We start from the raw sequence: 19,434 nt of genomic DNA, 5'->3' as shown, positions 1-19,434 counted from the left end.
CATACAGGGGTACATGACAAGTAATACCGGGTGTTTGTCCTTCATTGAGATAATATACAGCGTCTACTACTACTGACATTGAATATCTAATCATAGCGGATTGATACGTAACGTCTGGAATCATAGGCAGTAATCCACAATCAGTTAAGTGTTTTTCTCTACTTAACATCAGAGTTAACTCTTATGAAATACTGCTAAAAAGTAATACTTTGTCCAAGCAAACAAGATTGGGAAATTATATTTCACAACGTTACTATGTATGATATTGGATAGTAATTGGCAGAAACATTAGCAATACTCCAATGTAGTTTTCAGGGTACACTAAGATCACGTGCTTTCACCCAGGATCATTCTAGAAGCAAGAAACTTTTTTGAAAAAGGTTTTCATATATACTTCAAGATTTCCCCCAAATTTCCCTCTTCCCATACCTTACAGGGGCATGGCCAGTATTGCAAGTGAGAAATTTTATCATTTTAAAGAAAAAGAAGTGTTAAGCATGAAATTCGTTCGAATATTAATTCATCCAGAAATTTTAGATCGCTATTTTCCCTATTAGTGCAAATTTCCTACTTTCAAACAGGATTAGGAGGATTAGGAAATAATTATTTTCTCATGTCATTATATAGGATATTCCAATGTTATTTGGCAAAGAGATACCATAACCCCCATGTATTATTTCAGGTTATATTAGGGTCGCGTACTCCTACCTGAGGCGACGCTAAGGGAGCTCAAACTTCCAAAAACGACAATTTTTAAAGAAAAATTCCCGATTTCCCGCATATTTCCCTTTTTTTTTTACGTCATAGGGCATGTGCTACATTGCATTTAAAAGCCTGTTTTATTCTGAAGAGAATGACGTATCAACCATGAAATTCGGATGAATAGTGTTGAAGCAGTAGCTACTTAAAATGGATATTGTAAAAAATAGCCCAATTTTTCAAGATGGCGGCAATTTTCCAATATGGCGGTCAAAACTTTGGGCTCTACCTCTAGATTTCTTCTGCCGGGTGTAAAGAAGCATTCCTGAAAGTTTCGTCTTTTTCTTTTCAGAAGTACACAATTCCGATAGAATTGCCCACTTAACCTCCGCACTATATTGTTTCAACATAATTCTTTCAAAATGCGTCAAGGGACGTAACCAGATTTAGAGTTGGGGATGAATATTTGTGTGTATTGTGATGGGTTGATTGTAATTAAACATTATTATTTCAATTTAGTTACTTCAAAATTAATGATGATGACCTAGCTGTGAATTGCTTTTTATTACTAGAACAACGGCCATTCATTTTTATACAATTCCATGTTGTTCGTGGGCAATGAAATAAGAAAAAGAATAAAAATAGAGCTTTTATTTAAGCTGATTTTGCCTGTAGTGTACAGCGGGCCAAATGTTCGATCGTAACAAATGGTACTAACTAAAACAAACAATGTTTTTAATTCATGTATTTATTGAAAATACTCATTACAATATACTCAGAATGATTCAATTCAATCATTAATTTGTTTTGTTCATTAAAAAACGAATATACTATTCTTCAAGACATATATCTAAACTCAACAATCTTCTTGAACACTTATGAATAGCTCTTGATGCAACCACGTTCTCATTGTATTGGATTTGGATCACCAAATGTTCCGCCAATGAAAGAATCTCGTCTGCAAACGATATGTGAAGAACGCCCATAACTGGATCGTAGGTGAAATTAGAGTGCGATTGATCATTGGCAAGTATACCTGAGGGTTCTTGCTGGAGCCCAACGATTGATACAGTGTTCAATCCAATGTCTGATACAAGACTGGGGTAAGCATTCAGAATCTCCATGACAAGTGTATTCTGAAAAATAAATAAATAGTAAAATAAATAACACGAGTTACATTGTGTACGTGCATGCAGTTACAGAATTAAATAGTATTTGAACAGTTACTCATAAAACTAAATTAAATTTCAAGTCGTTACGAAGGGCTATGGCATATGCTACACTGGGTGATACATTGACTGATACATAACGCCACAACCTCGGGCTTCTTAAACCGAAGTTGCTTACGTCTTAGTCCAAATACTTCCCAATCTCTTTATAATTCCGCATCAATACCTAAAACTATGTATAAACAATGGTGTTATTTTGTATAACTCAAGCGAAGGAATTGACCTAATAAACGAAGCTACAGACTCACCCACTATTTGAGGACATCATCATAACGTACTGTGCAAATGAGCATGATGACACCCCATACTATCATCCCTGTCAAGTTGTTGCGGAAACAAGTACAGATATGACCAGGAGGCAAAGCTGGGATTCATCGTAGAAAGGATACCTCATGACATTCGGACTTCCATGTGTGACACTTTGAGTATCATTTATGTTTTCGATATCAGTGTTTGCATACAAAGAGTATCACGATACTGAGTGTCAAAAAATGATCCGACATTACAGATGACGTCGAAGTGTACACGCACAGAATTAATTCCCTTATTCCTTAATTAGTACATTGAAGAGATTCCAACATTACACCTGGAAAATTTGGCAACAGTGTAGCAGGTCTTTGTATCCTGACATAACTAATGTTTGTAGCGAAGAATATGCAGATTTCATTCTGGTTTCTTTTTGTATCCATTAAAATGATACGATATTTATTGTAATGATACTTATAAGCTAATTTTCGAAGTGGCAAATTCTCGATCTCAAAAGGTGATGAGAAAATTGGGATATAAGTTCAACCAGAAGAATAAAATTGAAATTAGCGCTAGCTTGCTTGTGAACCTACAATGTCCAATAAGTATGTATGCAGTATAGTGATTTAAGCGTCGGATTTGTAATTCAGAGATCCATGTTCGAGTCCGGGCCGTGCTACTTTATTTATTTCTGCAATTCAACTCATTATGATTTTTAGTTATTTTGTTTTCTTATTTGTATACAGCTTGTTGATGCTCTTAATTCAACAAGTAGATTAGATATAAGGGACACACGTTCCGTCGCCTGAGATTCGACTGCATTTTCATGACACAGTCCCTTAACAGTACATTCACAATGCCTTCATTTAATTACATAATTTGTGAGCTTAATGTCAAGGAAGGGAATACGAACTCGAGAAAACCAAAAAGCCTGCAAACAATTCAAGCAGTTATTTGAAAAGTTATTTTTCATTGAAGAAAATCTGTGTGATAAATATAATTAAATGATATTGTCATTAGAATCCTTAAAGCTCCACTTACAACTGGTGCTTCTTTATATTCACTTAGATCCACAGTGAAAAAATAAATTACTTATCATCGGAGAGAGCGAAGGAAACTGAAAGCTTTTAAATAAGAAACCGTGCTACATTTCACCATTACAAAGCTCCAGATCATCGTCATCAAGGTACCAGTCACCAGCTCTTGTGGCGGAATATACTAGAGATATTGGAACATCACAAAGAGGAAATGAATAACGTAGAAGAAAATTAAGAAACGAGTGCTAGTGACGATGATACAGAAGAATTAATATGTTCTTATTGTTGATTTTGAGTAGGAGCCGAGCGTAGTTTATGGTGTACTGCTTGGTTCACTAAATGGTGTATACGATAAGTTGTTATATATATTTACAGATAGATATAACATCTTTCAAATTCTTGGCAAAAGTGTGAATGACAGTGTGTGACTTGTATTCTGAGTTGAATTCTACGTTATGATGGACGAAAAAGCGTATGTGCAAAATTAACTGTATATGCTAACAGCTACTGTTGAAAGGTCTTTCAGCACATTCAATACAATAAGGACAGCACTAAGAAATCGGTTTGCAGACTTATCGTTGCATCGCTGTATGAGGATTTCTAGTGAAAGAGAATTAGTTTGGAAGAGATTCCCAAGCAGTATTCATACAAAAGACAAAAGAGCAGTTTGGTTTAAATTAGAAATGTCTTTGCAAGAAGTACTACAACATAATTTTATATGTTATTATGTATTGGGGAGGGGATCTCAAGCCCTATACACCATCATCATCATAGGTATTCTACCCTTATTGGCAGATCACTTGCCGCAGCTGAGAAGCTTCCATATTCCACGGTCCTCCGCTAACCTCTTCATCTTCACGTATGTTCTTTCTACTTCTATATCGTCATTTAATTAAAACCTCCTCCTCCCCTCCCTCTTTCCTGCCAACACACCCTCTAGCACGTCCCTCATGATACATTTTCTTCTCAGGCAATGTTCCAACCAGTTTCTCTTCCTCTTCTCAATAATACCTAAAAGTGTTTTTTTCCTTCTCCACCATTTCTAACACCCTCTCATTCGTTTTCCGATTGACCAACTAATTTGTTCCATTCCTCTCTACACCTACATTTCGAAAGCTTCCAGTCGTTTTTCAAGTCCTATAGACCTCTGTATTTCCTGAGTAATTCCGATCATTCCCCCCACGCATCTGAAAATATTCTCAGGAAGGTTTTCTGAAAGAAACCCTGAAACAAGATAGTCAATACTACGTTACTTTCTAAATACATATCAAATTAAATCTTGATATGACCAGAGAAAAATTGTCTGTTTGATGGTCATTTAGTGCCCATGTTGAAGGTGATACAAATAAGCAAAAAGTAAATTCAAATATAGCTAGTTGAAACATAAATACCTACTAATACACCCATTTTTACATCACTGGCCTCTACTACACACTAAACGTGTCTTGATCCACGTTATAATCTTCTCAATGTGTGAAATTACCTGACTATACGTGAAGTTAAGCCAATGAAACTGTTGTTTCTCAACACTTTGTATCGTCTCTCCGTCGTCCCAGAACAACTGTCCTGTTGCCGTATTTTCTGCGTCCAAAAGAACAAGGAGCCCAAAGTTGTTCTGTCGACTGTAAGATTTACAATAATAGGAGTATTAATTAAACAATTAACGTTGGCGACATACTATAAAATTTATGTCACTAAAATAAATTACCTTTTTAAAAAATTCAGTGAATGGAACTCAAAATTTAAGGTGTTGCTTCGTCCTCCATTAAAGCGAATTTGGAGGGGACTAATTGTCCAATCGAGTGAAGTATAAAAGATAGTCGCGACAGGTGGCCACATTATTATTATTAGTTCACAGTTCAGTCTATGTATTCAAATTTCCCTACTATCAGCTTCGGCACTTTTTAAATGTATCCGTATCTTTAACCTCTGCCTGAACCTGATTGATTGATTTCGGTAGATGTGTCCATGTGTGAAATTGAAATAAACAATGGAATTCAAAAGAAAAGAGGTGACAACAAAAGTACGAAGAAAGTAGAAAAGAAAGGTTCATAAAACCGACTCGCTCGGGAGAGTAATACTCCCGGAAGTAATTTTTTTCGCTCGCTACCCTAGCCAGCTGTTTTAAGTTGTTCACAAAATTTACATCATGGAGGTTGAGGTGGAACAAAGCGAGCCCTGCAGGTCTTCTAACCCGTTCCTCCTCCTCCTTCTACTACTACTAGTACTCTCTACTAGTAGTACTAGTACTACTCTACTTTTTATCTGCACAAAAGTAACTAAATCCTTTTATGAGTAATATTTTCATCTTATTTTAATATAAAAATGGTCATGAAAATTTTAAAAAACTTTCCTTGTGACGAGTTTGAACCCACGCCAAAAGCGACTTTCATTAGTAGCACGCTCGGCCACGAGGACCGAGAGCAGTAAGCATTTTATTTCTGCTATATGTAAGCTACGTGCCAAGAAACGGATAACGCCAACCAATGAGAATCGTGTATTTAGTTCCTACTTCTGGGAGCATTACTTCCCCGAGTGAGTCCTTTCTTAAAGTCAATGGAAATCACTACACATTTTAGATACAGTAGTAATTTTATATACTCAAGGACCTGTAAACTTTGACCCACCCGAATTAGCTATAGAGCTGGCCCATCATCAAAATGTAGGGTTGTAATTTCAGTTGCAGCAAGAAAATGTTTCCCGAAAACTTAGTTAAGAGCTTTTCTTTTTAATTGCTCAACGTATGTTGGTAACCAGGCCTTATAGTAACTTAAATTGCCTGCTGTTGAATTTAAGGGTAAGATTCTCGATTGTTTCCTAAGTTGAATTGGCAGATTGCCTATTTTGGCTAATCTCTCATGCTTTTCGGTTTCTTGACCAAAACTAAGGCACTAACTTTCGGTACAACCCTAAATTTATTTTTACTTTTTCTGCGGCAATACACATATTTGCTGCATTTTCCTCTAACTAGAACTCAAAAAGAAACAAACAAATATTTTGATAAAAAGAAAATACAGATATATTAACAAGATGATTGCACCAATACTCCCACCTTATTGATGTTCTTTTGCTTTTACACTTTTATACATTTTTTTAACAATCCCCAAATACACCTCAGAGGCCTTTTTATACTGCACATCTAACTAAAACAATAACAATGGAAAGGATTTTTGAATGTATCGGACAGGGCCTGTTTAGTAGGTACAATCCCGGTACTTCCTTGGTAGGACTGAGGGTAACCCTGGAAAACCCCAGTCAGGATAGTCGGCAGCGCGAATCGAACTCACGACCTCACGAATTCCAAGCCAACGCTCTAGTACTTGAGCTACGTCGCTCGATTTCTATTACAATGTGTCATTTCACTACAATTTGGTGATAAAGTAAGCACATTAATATTCCTATACTCATTTTATATATATTCATATTAGCTTGAACATAAGTAAGTTTGTTAACAGGAACTACGCTAACAATACGATATCTAAATTAGAAACAAAATTGTACTTAATTGTAAAACGATAATGTACTACTGTATATTACAAAATCATTCTTTAATAGCATATCATATTTACGCTAATTTTAGATATATCCCTCTTTTAATATATCGCCATAATTTACATACTAGATCACATTTTTAACAATACATTTTTTAAATAAGTTTGGCTACAATTCAACAATTACGAATATTAACAGATACAGCACCTGTGACTTGAAATATTTACATTTCTATACAGGAGAGGAAGATGTAAAAAGAATTGGTATCATACCAATCAAGGATGTCATAAAATAGAGGATCTGCCTATACAACAAAATCGTGAAGCCATATGTCACAAATTCGCTATCCCCACTCTGTGCCCGCTTCACCCAATAAGATTGCAATGTTTTGAGCCAACATTCATGGCGGAAACGAGTGTTGCCAATTAGAGTAGCCAATCGGTTGTTGTGCTGATGCTCGGTTGCCTTTTTTGGCTTCATTGAGTTACTAGTACGAAGATACATACGGGCAGATTCTCTATTTTATAACATTCTTGATACCGACACAAAACACTTTATAGTTGACTTAATTAGGGGTCGATTCATAGAAAGTAGTCCAGAGGTGGTTGCTCGACCATCTCCGAAAATTATAAAGATTTGAGAATGATGAACCTCGTGTATGAGAAGGTAAATAACATCATTCACATTGTCGTATGTACAAGTGTTCCTGGATGGCGGTCATCTTTGTTCGGTAGAGTGCCAATTTTTTCATTTGCAAGCGTTTACGAAAATTACAGTTGCTCAGGACGTACGAATCAGACGAACACGAAACACAAACGAGTGTTTACAGGTAAGACTAAGGTACACGGAGAATATAAAACTTTTGCGTCTAAATAAATATGCAGGATTGGAAACCAATACATGAAATCACCAGAAAAAATATAGAAAATTATACTTTTTAAGGGGCTGTATTTTGGAATGGCATTAAGTGAGGGGTTCATAATTTTTGGGCTCAATACTATTGCATGTAAAGAGTCTGCAGAAATATCCACAGCTATGATACTACTGGCACCGTAGATTTGTGGGGGTCCGAAAGTTGAAGTTTGTAATTTTGATGCCATTTTTGGAGCGTAATATCTCAGAATGGCAAAGTGCTAAAAATTGCTGCTTATGCCACAAAGTTATTCTGTATGTGAATAAACTATTGCAAAAACAATCATGACTGATATTATATGGAGAAAATAGTGAGGACATGGTAAAAACGCGAAGAAAGGACGTGCGTAACGATGGTTATAGTCCCGAAAAAACTAAATATTTGTATATGTTTCATACTAGATCTCAAAAATGATGCATAGTGCAGCAATTAGGGACGCATTTGTTTGTGCTCAGTTGTGTAAAAGCTTGTGAGTGGCGTTTGTTTCATCTTTCTAGCTCCATGATCATTGCCACGTCTACATCGTCGAACTGGAAAGCAGTATTAAGGCACTTAACGTATCAGCAAAGTATCATTGAAATCCAACCACAATTACGGAAGTTAATATGTTCACAAAGTTGCGCTATATAGGATCGACTAGTCTTTGGCTAGCTTGGGACTCCGCCCCAGACCCCCGCGTTTGCTCAGCCTACGGCCTTGAACCTCTAAAACCTACAATTCTACCAAATTTCAAGTTTATTTTCTTATTTCTACCATCTAGAAGATAAGATTTTGTATCACAAGAAAACACCCATTTAAATAACATGGGAATTACTTCATCCCTACAATAGATACCTTAAAAACTAAAAATATTCACTTTTGGCAATTTTCCTGTGGGTTAGTCCTGGAAGTCTACAATCATGTCAAATTTCATCAGTCTAATCCTGCCGGAAGTGACTAAACATTTTGGGGTGTAGAAGATGTGACATAAATAACATTGGGAAGACTTTTCAGTTCCCCATAAAGCCTCTCTACGGTTGAACTTTCTTATTTCTGGTGATTTACTTAAGTAACTTTAACGAAAACGTACAAGCATATTGAATTTCAAGCTTTTATTCCAATTCCAAGTACCTACAATATGAGATTATAAGTCCAAAAAATGGTTCGTTTTAAGTAACATAGAGAATTTCTTAATTCCCCGTTAGACCCCCTAAAAATTAAAAATTATTAACGTTTGACAATTTTCCTGTGGGTTAGTACTTGAAAGCTACAATCATGCTGAATTTCAACTTTCCAAGTCAACCGGAAGTATCCCTTTATTTTATGCCAGTTCATTTAGTTTTATGTATATATAGGATAGATGTAACGCAACCTTTTGAACATATTAACTTCCGTAACTGGAATTGGATTTCAACGTCACTTTGTTGATACATTAAGTGTCTTAATACCGTGGTCCAATTTGACGATATGTGTCGTGGGTGCAAGGGGAGCTAAACCCCTTACCATATAGACGTAGCAATGATAATGGGGCTAGAAAGATGGAACAAACACCATTCGCAAGCTTTTGTACAACTGAACACAAACGAAAGAGGACCTAATCCCTGCACCATACATAGTTTTTGAGATCTAGCATGGAACACACTCCAACGTTGAAATTTTTTCGGGCTACAACCATCGTCACGCACGTGCTTTCTTCGCATTTTTAGCATATCCTCACTTTTTTATCCATGTAATATCAGTCATGATAATTTCTGCAATAGTTTATTTACATACAGAATTACTTTTTGGTATAAGCAGCGATTTTTAGCACTTTGCCCTCCAGAGATATTACGCTCCAAAAATGGCATCAAAATCACAAACTTCAACTTTCGGACCCCCATAAATCTACGGTGCCAGTAGTATCATAGATGTGAATATTTCTCCAGACTCTTTACATGCAATAGTATTCAGTATAAAACTTATGAACCCCCCACTTTATGCCATACCAAAATACAGCCCCTTTAAATGTGTAATTTTCTGTACTTTTTCTGGTGATTTTATGTATTGGTTTCCAACCTTGCATATATATTTAGACGCAAAAGTTAATATTCTCCGTGTACCTCAGTCCAGAGATGGAGTGGGTCAGTGAGTCAAGTGGGTCAAGTTTTCTGAGTGGGTCAGTGGGTCATGCGTCAACAGCACGTGACCCACTGTGACTCACCTTCTACAGTGATCCACTGTGACCCACCACCCACCACGACCCACTGCGACCCACCGACTCAGTATGATCTATCGACCCACTCTGCTCACTGCAATGTAGGCAGTATCTTCTGAAGACTGGAATTTGTCTTCGTTTTACTTTCAAGACCTTCATTTCTCTTCCTTTTCCATTTGTTTCTGTCTACTTACCTGAGGTGAGTATATCTAACCAAGTGAAAAAAGAACTTCAGGCACTTTTGGATATTGATATTTTTAATTGTAATAATAGCAATAGGACTTATACTACTACTTGGCTTTCGAGATCTGTTAGCTTTTAGAGGAGCTTACTAATGGAAAAATACATTTTTGAATGACTGTAATATATAAATTATTATATACAAAATTGAATGTGATTGTGTGTGCCTGATCATCACGGTCTAGTTGCAGTCAAATGAAATTATTTTTGGTATATAGTTGGGCCTTAATCCTAAGGAGGTAGTGAGGATCCGAATTTTTGCGGGAAAAAATGAGTATCTCGCAAGCCGTTAAACTTACGGAGCTGAAATTCAGTGTATTAACTCTTTATTGAAAATAAACAGAATGCGTCCTAGCATTTCTTTAAATTCTCCTTTATGAGGAAGGGGACACTTTCTATATATGGAAAATTGGTAGTGAGTTGGTTTGTGAAAACGATTGATGGTATTTAAGAAAAAAATCAGAAACAAAAAATACAGCGTTTGGCTTCATATATCCGTTGCTTTCTACTATAATAATTGCTGAAGCTCATGTTTATTATATGGAGCGCTTACAGCACACGGCAATCAACCCATAAAGTTCTGAGAAAAATGGGCATAAAATTTGTACTGTAAGCTTAATTACACGGAAATTTTTAAGTTTGGATTGTACGGATAATTATATGGAAAATTTTAAACTTTCCCCCCCCCCCCTTTACGTTGGTCTACTTACCTTGATTTGGAACTTTCAAATTTCATTCTTTTTTCCATTGAAAAGTATCGATAATTCAACAAGGAAATAATTATACTATGATAATTTAATTGAAATTCATTGTAATTTGGCACATGACAAACAGCAGTGTGGTAATTGAAGGGGAAGAAGAAGGGAAATTCCCATTCACCTCTGAAAACTTTCTACGAACCTCGTTCCCTTTCGCTTTCTAGATGGGGGAGGGAACTTAGTAATGCCATCAAACTTTCATGTGTAATTACAAAAAATTAAATAAACAAATAAGAAATCATCAGTTTATCAGGCTCTAATTGATAATTTATTCACAAGATTCCCTATCGAAGTCGTGGTAGATGAAGTTTCTGTTCTCCATGAGTTGACATTGCCAACTGACATGGTCGATATGGAAAAGATATTCTATGGTGATAGAGAGATGATACTTCTTGCTGAGTATTTCAAAACTGACCAAGAAAAATCGTTATCGGTCTTAAGTCTTACACGCAGATTATCGATGAAGAGTTGCAGAAATCGAGTAGAAGTATTATCAATTTCCACGACAGAGTGCGAACGGGGATTTCCCCATGTGAATTTACAGATGACTGATATTAGAAATACACTAAGTGCTCAAACATTGCCTAACTTGTTGTTCATCAATGTTAATGGCCCACCACTAGACAAGCTCAAAGTAGACGAGCTAGTTATTTCTTGGCTGAAGGATGGACATCATTCCGCTGCGGATGATTTACCACAAAAAAGTTCTGGAGGCCAACAGGAAAGATACCCGATTTCAGATTTGTTTTAAGGTAGCAAATTACAAGTTATGGAAAATGTATACTTCTATTACTAATGGCTTATTTGTGTTATTCAACTTTGTACCAAATTTTTAGTAAGTCTCTTCTTTGCTTTAGGTAAACTACTTTGAATAAATATTCACAATAATTGCAATTATGCATATTTGTAACTTAAATTTAACGTGATGTTTTACTGATTGCACAAATTACAATTATGAGCATACTTTATGGAGATGCTCTTACATATGGTACCCGGGCACCTTTATACACTATGAAAAACTTATTTTTCAAGTCTTTTGTGATAGAAATACTGTGAACTGAGAAACCATAACCTTTTCCATATTGTACAGGGGTATTTTCCTGGGAATAGAAGTTTCTTTTGGAATGCGTTGAAAATTAACACTTGCAAGAATACCTTTTTAGTCCAAGTATATTTTAGGCACATACTAATTTCCCCCACCTCGAACTGTTTCAATTTCCTCACTGACAAACACTTTACCATTTTATATCGTAAAGGTCAGATACACCGTTATTGTAACAGAGTGGTGCTTGAGCGATTGACTAGAAATTCTAACTCCGATTAGTGACAATTTCACAGTCTTGTTTTATTACAAGTGTAAACTCTTTAGTCAGTACAGAAGAGGCCGTGGATCGTGTTCAGAGTTGATGACGATGGATTTTGGGTGAGTCAGAGTAGATCACAGTGGATGAGTTGTTCATGGTGGGTGGTGGGTCACGGTGGGCCAGAGTGGGTAACGGTGGGTGATGGGTCAGCGTGGGTCACGGTGGGTGGTGGGCCAGAGTGGGTCACGGTGGGTTGTAGGTCATGGGTCAGAGTGGATCATGGTGGGTGGTGGGTCACGGTGGGTGGTGGGTCACGGTGAATGGTGGGTCAGTGGGTCGTGGGTCAAGTTTTCATTGACCCACGCCAACTCTGCCTCAGTCTCTCCTCGTTTTTGTTAGGTGTTCGTCTGATTTGTACGCTCTGAGCAACTGTAAGTTTAGTAAACGCTTGCATATGCAAAAATTGGCACCCCACTGACAACAAGGATGACCGACATTTAGGAACACTTGTACATACGAAAATATGAATGATGTTATTGACCTACTCATACACACAGTTCATTACACTCAAATTTTTATAGTTTTCGAAGATGGTCGAGCAACTATTTTCATAGTTTGGATCACTTCAGATGGACTGACCCTTAGTGCATTTGTTAATATTTTCTTTGTTGGTAATTACTAGTTTAAATAAAGGTCTAATAGCTTTGAAGTCGATGAACTTTTTGCAATAACTTTGTCGTAACCAATGATATTTGATAATCTTTTAATGTAAAAGAGAATAAAATCCTTTAAGAATTCCTGCTAACAGAATATCCTAATCAATTTCTGATCATCTTCATGATGAAGAAAATATTTCACAAGATGTATGAAAGTAAAACTATATCGTGCTCCAGGAACAATCTGGGTACATTGTACAGTAGAGATTTAATTTGTAAAGTAATTCTAACTTACAGAAACAACATCTTTTGGACTTTCTTTTAATTTTCTATAGCAGTTATTCATTATCTCTGTCTTCCTTGTACTTTTACTCGTCTTCTCTCTATCGGAGCCTTCATCTTCTATATCTTCTTCTCTGCCTTTGTCGTGCTTCTCTTCATTGTTGATATCGACATCTTTAGATTTTATTAATGACTTCTAGTTGCAATACCGTCGGGAAAACTGAAGCAGTTCCTTTCGTCACTTCACAGTAACATACTATAATATTCACAGTGCCATCGGGTAAGCTGATGTCATTGAAATGGGATGGATGTGGCCAGGGGTAAAAGTGGATCTGAAAAGGTAGGGGGACGCATGATGTCATGCCGTGCTCTTTGCCTATCTTTGCCCGGATTATAATTTTCTTAGGAAATGGGGAGACACTATAGATATTATATGGATGCGGGGGGACGACATCCCCCCGCGTTCCTCTTCACTTTTACCCCTGGATGTAGCTAATTAATGTCTTTCATAACAAGTTCATTCGAAATACAACGAAAATTTACTTGTTGAATAGTGGTGTCAAAAATCATATTGGAAACATTTATTTAAAAACATTTTTACGGCGAAATGTTGATGCCAAATAGATGCTCTTCCCATAAGTTAAAAGATTTCTTAATTAAACCTAAAAAAATATTAGTAAGGTCAAAACCTCTCATATTTGCAGCAAGAGATGGTATATACCACGCATACTTGGTATAAGAGAGAGCATATAATAGTAACGGCTTCAACTAGCTGCATATATTCACTCATAAATGTAAGTTTCGAATGATTCTCTAACCATAGCGAGTGAGTGTTCTAACCATAAAGCTACGAGAAACTCTTAAAATAGTTTGATATTATACTTTTCGATAACTTATTGCATACTAATGTTATTGAGCATTAACTACGCCAAATACATTATCATTTTATATAAATCAAGGTTGTATGTAATGTTCCAATAATGATTACTTTTTTAAAAAAATATATTAAATCTAGTTTGAAGGCAGATTACTTTTCTAGTTTGTTACCTGGCTTGAGTATTTAATGCTGCTGTTTGTAGAGGTATAATGGAACCACCTCTGAAAAATATTGGAGGGCTTCCTGTCTTATAGCTGGCCACCGTAAATGTTCCTTCTCCACCTTGGTATGCTTCGCCCTACTCAAATAATGAAACAATGTGTCACTTCTTACAAGGAAATAGCAAGTTCGTTTGCTATTTATAATAGATATGAGAATAAAAGCACATAATTTATTTTATTCACAGATTTCATTCGAAAATAGTTAATATATAAAGTGCATATATTAGTATCAAACTTGAATTATAATATGTATCAAATGTTCTCCAAAAGTGATAATATATCCTACATTTTTTATGTCTGATAGGATAAATCCACTTTAAACAGATAGAACAAAATATCGGCTGCACAATACCCCTCCAACATATCACACTAATTAAGAAAAACGATCTTACGTAAAACTAATCATGTAATAGAAAAATGTAAAATTTGCTTTTAATATATCTAAATGTTCTGAAAACATAATTTGTTTCCATAATAATTATCTTTATTTTAAATACTTTTCCTGTGGGAGTTTTTATGTTTACCTTTTACATGTATTTGCTTGAATGCAAATAAGATCCGCGAATCGGATCAGAAAGTTAAAAATGAAATGAAATGAAATTTTTCAGTTTAACATTCCACGATTATGCGCTATAGGCTAAGGGAGCGATGATTAAGACAGGTGAATGATGATGGGAAAATTGGAGGAATGAAATATGGAAGGAAACGGGAGTACCCCAAGAAAACCCACAGACACGATGCTGTCCATCCCAAACTTACTTGGCCAGTGATTTAACCAGGGGCCCCAAACACCAGAAGTAAGCGCTCTAGTACTAAGCCAGCATACCGCGTCCGAAAGTTAAGATAACAAACGAGTGACCTGCACATAGTCGTAGCAATCCTTCCTTTATTAGATCTTTATTTTCTCTGTCCAAGTCTGAACTTTAATTGCTAGTCAAAAGGTATTTATTTATTATTTTGTCATTTCCAGTGATTTAGAATTCGGTTGTTGTGCATAACTCTAGGAACTCAAAGCCTGCACAACGCAATATTTCGCACACCAATAAACCGATCAAAGTCAAGCGCCATGCCAAATTTCATCCCAATTGGATGAGTACGGTGTATGGATTTTCGTTTCGGAATACATGTCGCAAAATTTGATCCTGATAGGATTATTTTGATGTATGAATTTTCGTTTCCGAAATTAAACTTTTTTTATTCTTATATAGCTGGTTAAGACATCATGGAAAATTTCATCATAATCCAATCATTTACATATATGTGTGTCTTTATTTTTGTTTGTTTGTTTGTTTGTTTATGAAAATATAACTTAAAATATTTTACCACATATAACAGAATCACAAGTATGCACGCACAACATAACATTCCACATGTTGATGACGTTCTATCACCACTATGCCAAGTTTGATCACGATCAGCTGAGTTTAGCTGAGCATGTAGGATATTTAGTGTCCATGTCTATGAACATCTAGGATTTTAAGGGTAAAATTAAATGAAGGTCAGGAAAAAAGTTTAGCTCTTTCAAATTGATACTTTACAGTGATACTTTGCGCATTACTTATGTTAATAATAGTAAGTGTTCTTATTAACTATAAGATGAAGCCAGTAAAAAGATAAAGATACAATCATCAAAAAAACTTTCTTATGTCGATTGTACACAAAGTAAGGTGAAGTAAATTACTAACTTTTAAAATATTCTTATCAATATTAATCATAATACAGATTTCTACTATACAGGTGTCCACCGAGTCCAGACTTCTCTCCCAAAATATTTGATCTTATACTTCAACTCTACTTTTTCTCTTATAAAGAGACCGCAGTACTTCAGTGATATAGCGTTCATCTTTGATGCGTGGTGTTTCTGGCTCTATCACAATTCGCGCCAAGTGGGCTTTGAGGTGGGCAAACACCGTGTGCGTGCAATTTCTCCGAGTTCTCCCGTTTCCTCCCACTTTCTCATTACACCATTTCATTCATTCTCATCATCAACGTCTCCTGCACGGTATAACGATGGAACGTAAAAATTAAAGGTTTCATATTTTCTCCAAGCATACAGAAATAACATTAATTCTTACATTATATTCGAGGTACCAAGTGCCAACTGGAAGAGTAACATTAACTTCAGTAGTTCCCTCGTATAAAACAGGTGCAACTAGAATTGACGATCCCAATAAAAACTCCTCATGAATATCCAAAAGCTCCCTGTACTCAGGAAACCTAAAATAAAGTGTAAGTAGATAAACATTAATATTTAATAAAATTTGCTGTTGATTATCATAGATGAATCATCCTTTGTAAACAGTTTTCAATGTTGCCAGTCGGGTTTTAAAGTTGTAAAGCAATAATAATGTCGTCATATTTTATGTTCCTTGTGGGGGACGCCGGGACCGACATATTTAAAGGGTATTGCCACTCTAAACTGTCGTGCAACTTCGATGTACGTGACAGAGGAACTCAAACAGCACTTCCCAGAGTTTGTGTCGACAATGAGAGTTTTGCCGCAGGTTACAGATATGGAAATACAGAGACTGTTTTTACAGATGAACCAATAATAAGGAGCAATATCTCTTCAGCAATACGCCAATGGTGCCGCGAACATTCAACATGAGCCATCGTTGATTTTATTTTACACCACGGGTCGTGCTTATATGTGGAGGACACCCAAAGAAACGTATGATCTGCAATATTTCTATCCAACCGTGAAACATGACGATGCTTTTGTGATGCTGTAGGCAGCAATATCCTGGTTCTTTGTGGGTCTTATGCTACCGATTAGCGGTCACATCAGTGCTCGTGATTATATTCCCTGTGTATCCCATGGTTCACATGTTGTCTCAAAGAAACCATATCCCGGGATGATAACGCACAAATAACGCATCAATTACCAAAGTCGGAGTTGTCGTAGCTTGGTTTGAGTAACATTGAGATGAAGTTAAATTTCTTCCCTTGTCCGCCCAAATCCTAAACATTTCCATTGTCTGTTTTGGAGACAAGAATCCAGTATAGATTTCCCCCTCCATTCTTTCTTATAGATCCGAGTGATACACTGCACGCGAAATATAATATTACACTTGGTATTATTCACGACCTCTATGACTATTTCCCCTCGTATCATCGATGTTATCAGAGTGAAAGATCATCCAGAATCATATTAACCCGGTAAATTGTACTTTTTCAAGTTTCATTTAAATTGATAAGAATCTGTGTATACATATATGAAAACAAATACATCTAAGTCAAACAATGACAAACATATCCCATCGCCGAAAATAGTGAAGATTGAAGCAAATCCAGTACATCTAAAGGAAAACCAGTTCAGAGAATGTGGTGAAACATACTTTGTTATTTGGGATTCCTTGAATTAGAGGAACTTAAATTTGGAATTGATGTTCTTGGAAGCTCTGTAACGCTTATATATTGTGTATACATGCTAAAGAAAATTAGTTAAGTGAAAATATCGAATTGTTTTAATATTTTAAAGAACACTGCTGAGACTAAATACAATCTGCTTCCGTAACAGACTGTATTATAATTCAATGAGTTCTTCTCCTTTTCCCAGTTTGATATTGATAAAAAATAAATTTACTGTATCTTTAAATGTGCAGATTATTACAATTTTTCAAAGTGATGCTATTAAATAGTCGTGGTTGAAGAGCCTTTCTTTTTTTGCCGATGAAACTGAGAATAGGACACAAATGATAGCTCGAATAAAATCGCCTTCTACTACCATGACTTACTCATGAATCAATGATCTAAACACGGTTGTTCCTTGTGTGTTCGCTAAGAAGAATTGAGTGTAGAGATAAGGCAAAAGAGTGTAACGAACTCTGAAGGACTCAGCAGCAGCTCTTCCCACGGTGTCAGGCCACAAGCACGGATCCTGATCTTTTTGACCTTTCACATTGTGGTTCCTGGCGAATGGATAGAAAGCTCCCAGTTGATGCCACCGCATGCAAAGCTCTTCGGTTGTGTCAAAAAGAAATCCACATATGTCAGCTCCAACAAATGGCATACCAAACAAGTTGAATGTTAAAAGATCTGAAAGAAATAACATATATAATAATAAACAGACATTCGTCACTGGTAAAAAATTCCAATGGTAAGAAATTTCGAATTTCCAGAATAAAGTCGTTACAAAATACTAGCTCCTGAACATATGTAAATAACAAATATTTATCTAAGACCTTAGCAGTAGATAAAAATAATATTTTTGAAATGTTAGTGTTTGATAGTTGGAACAAATTTATTTTCTCAAATTTGAGGAGTAATAGGTAGTTTTATACAAGAAAATATCCTTGTTATACTTACAATGTAATTCAAGGATAAAACAGTCATTTCAGAAAAAAATATTTGCAAAATAATTATTTTCTTTCATATAGTTTGATTTCCAACTAAAAATTTTCTGTCAGTTTCTTTCTTCAACTGAAGTAGATCTGAATAGAGCGAAAGTAGTCTCTACTGAAAATTGAATGGGTCACATTCAATTTAGTTATGAACTGTTTGATGTTTCCAATAAAATAAAGAGCTTCTTCGTGGTAAGCGGTTAGCGAACGCGCCTTTGGCGTGGGAGACCCGCGTTCGATTTCCGGCGGGAGCTTATGTGGTTCGGACTCCACGTTAATCAGTAGGTCCCGTCTCATATAGCCTCGCTGCTGAAAGGGACGTTAAACTCAAGATCAACTCAACTCAACTCCAAAAAAAAGGGCTTGTATTCCTTTACCATAGATGTGGTGGATTTGGTAAACTCAAACACACGATGATTCAAAAATCTCAAAATATTCTCTCTTTTTTTTTTTCGAGGTTACGCAAAATTTGTTTTCACCTGTGAAAATCGAATTAGATCTATGTTCTATGTCTTTGGGATTACTGTAACTATAAAATATATGAACCATTCTTCAGTTGCATTAGCCATGATGAAGGAGGAAATCTGAGTTGCACTGAGGAATATCTTTTTTCCGGACAGCGATATATAATATACAAATATACGGAATCCTCTTGCTTACTACAGAAATCAGTACGGAGCATACGTTATCCGTATGCTACATAGGCACTGCCCTTAGATGTTACATCATGTCGTTGCAGGATGTCATATATCTAACAGTCTTCCTTATATTACATACATATATGTATGTTACTTTCGTCAACAATATGTTATACACGTCAGTAGATAGGGGTCACTTGCGGGTGTTTTTTTTCCTACTGCGCATGCGCAAACCCTTGACGCTGATTGGCTGGCGCAGGTCACGTGACCCCGCCACGCCCCTTGACGCTGATTGGCTGGCCACGCCCCCTTGACGCTGATTGGTC

General features: G+C 36.1%; 1 protein-coding gene across 1 annotated transcript in view; it reads right to left on the bottom strand.

The window, feature by feature from the left end:
• Positions 1-1,529: 1,529 nt before the first annotated feature.
• The window catches only part of LOC145672637 (sucrase-isomaltase, intestinal-like), a 127,937-nt gene continuing 110,032 nt past the window's right edge, over positions 1,530-19,434 (bottom strand). The window contains exons 11-15 of the mRNA XM_081741798.1: positions 17,865-18,165; positions 16,203-16,344; positions 14,077-14,204; positions 4,695-4,833; positions 1,530-1,835 (exon numbers count right to left, since the gene is read on the bottom strand). Coding sequence (XP_081597924.1) covers positions 1,530-1,835; positions 4,695-4,833; positions 14,077-14,204; positions 16,203-16,344; positions 17,865-18,165 — 1,016 coding nt within the window. The remainder of the gene's footprint in view (positions 1,836-4,694; positions 4,834-14,076; positions 14,205-16,202; positions 16,345-17,864; positions 18,166-19,434) is intronic.

The sequence above is a fragment of the Thermobia domestica genome, chromosome 16 (genome assembly GCF_964235325.1).
Source record: "Thermobia domestica chromosome 16, izTheDome1.hap1.1, whole genome shotgun sequence".
NCBI lineage: Eukaryota > Metazoa > Arthropoda > Insecta > Zygentoma > Lepismatidae > Thermobia > Thermobia domestica.
The sequence above is the reverse complement of the archived record's forward strand: the minus strand, read 5'-3'. Positions and strand labels throughout refer to the sequence as shown.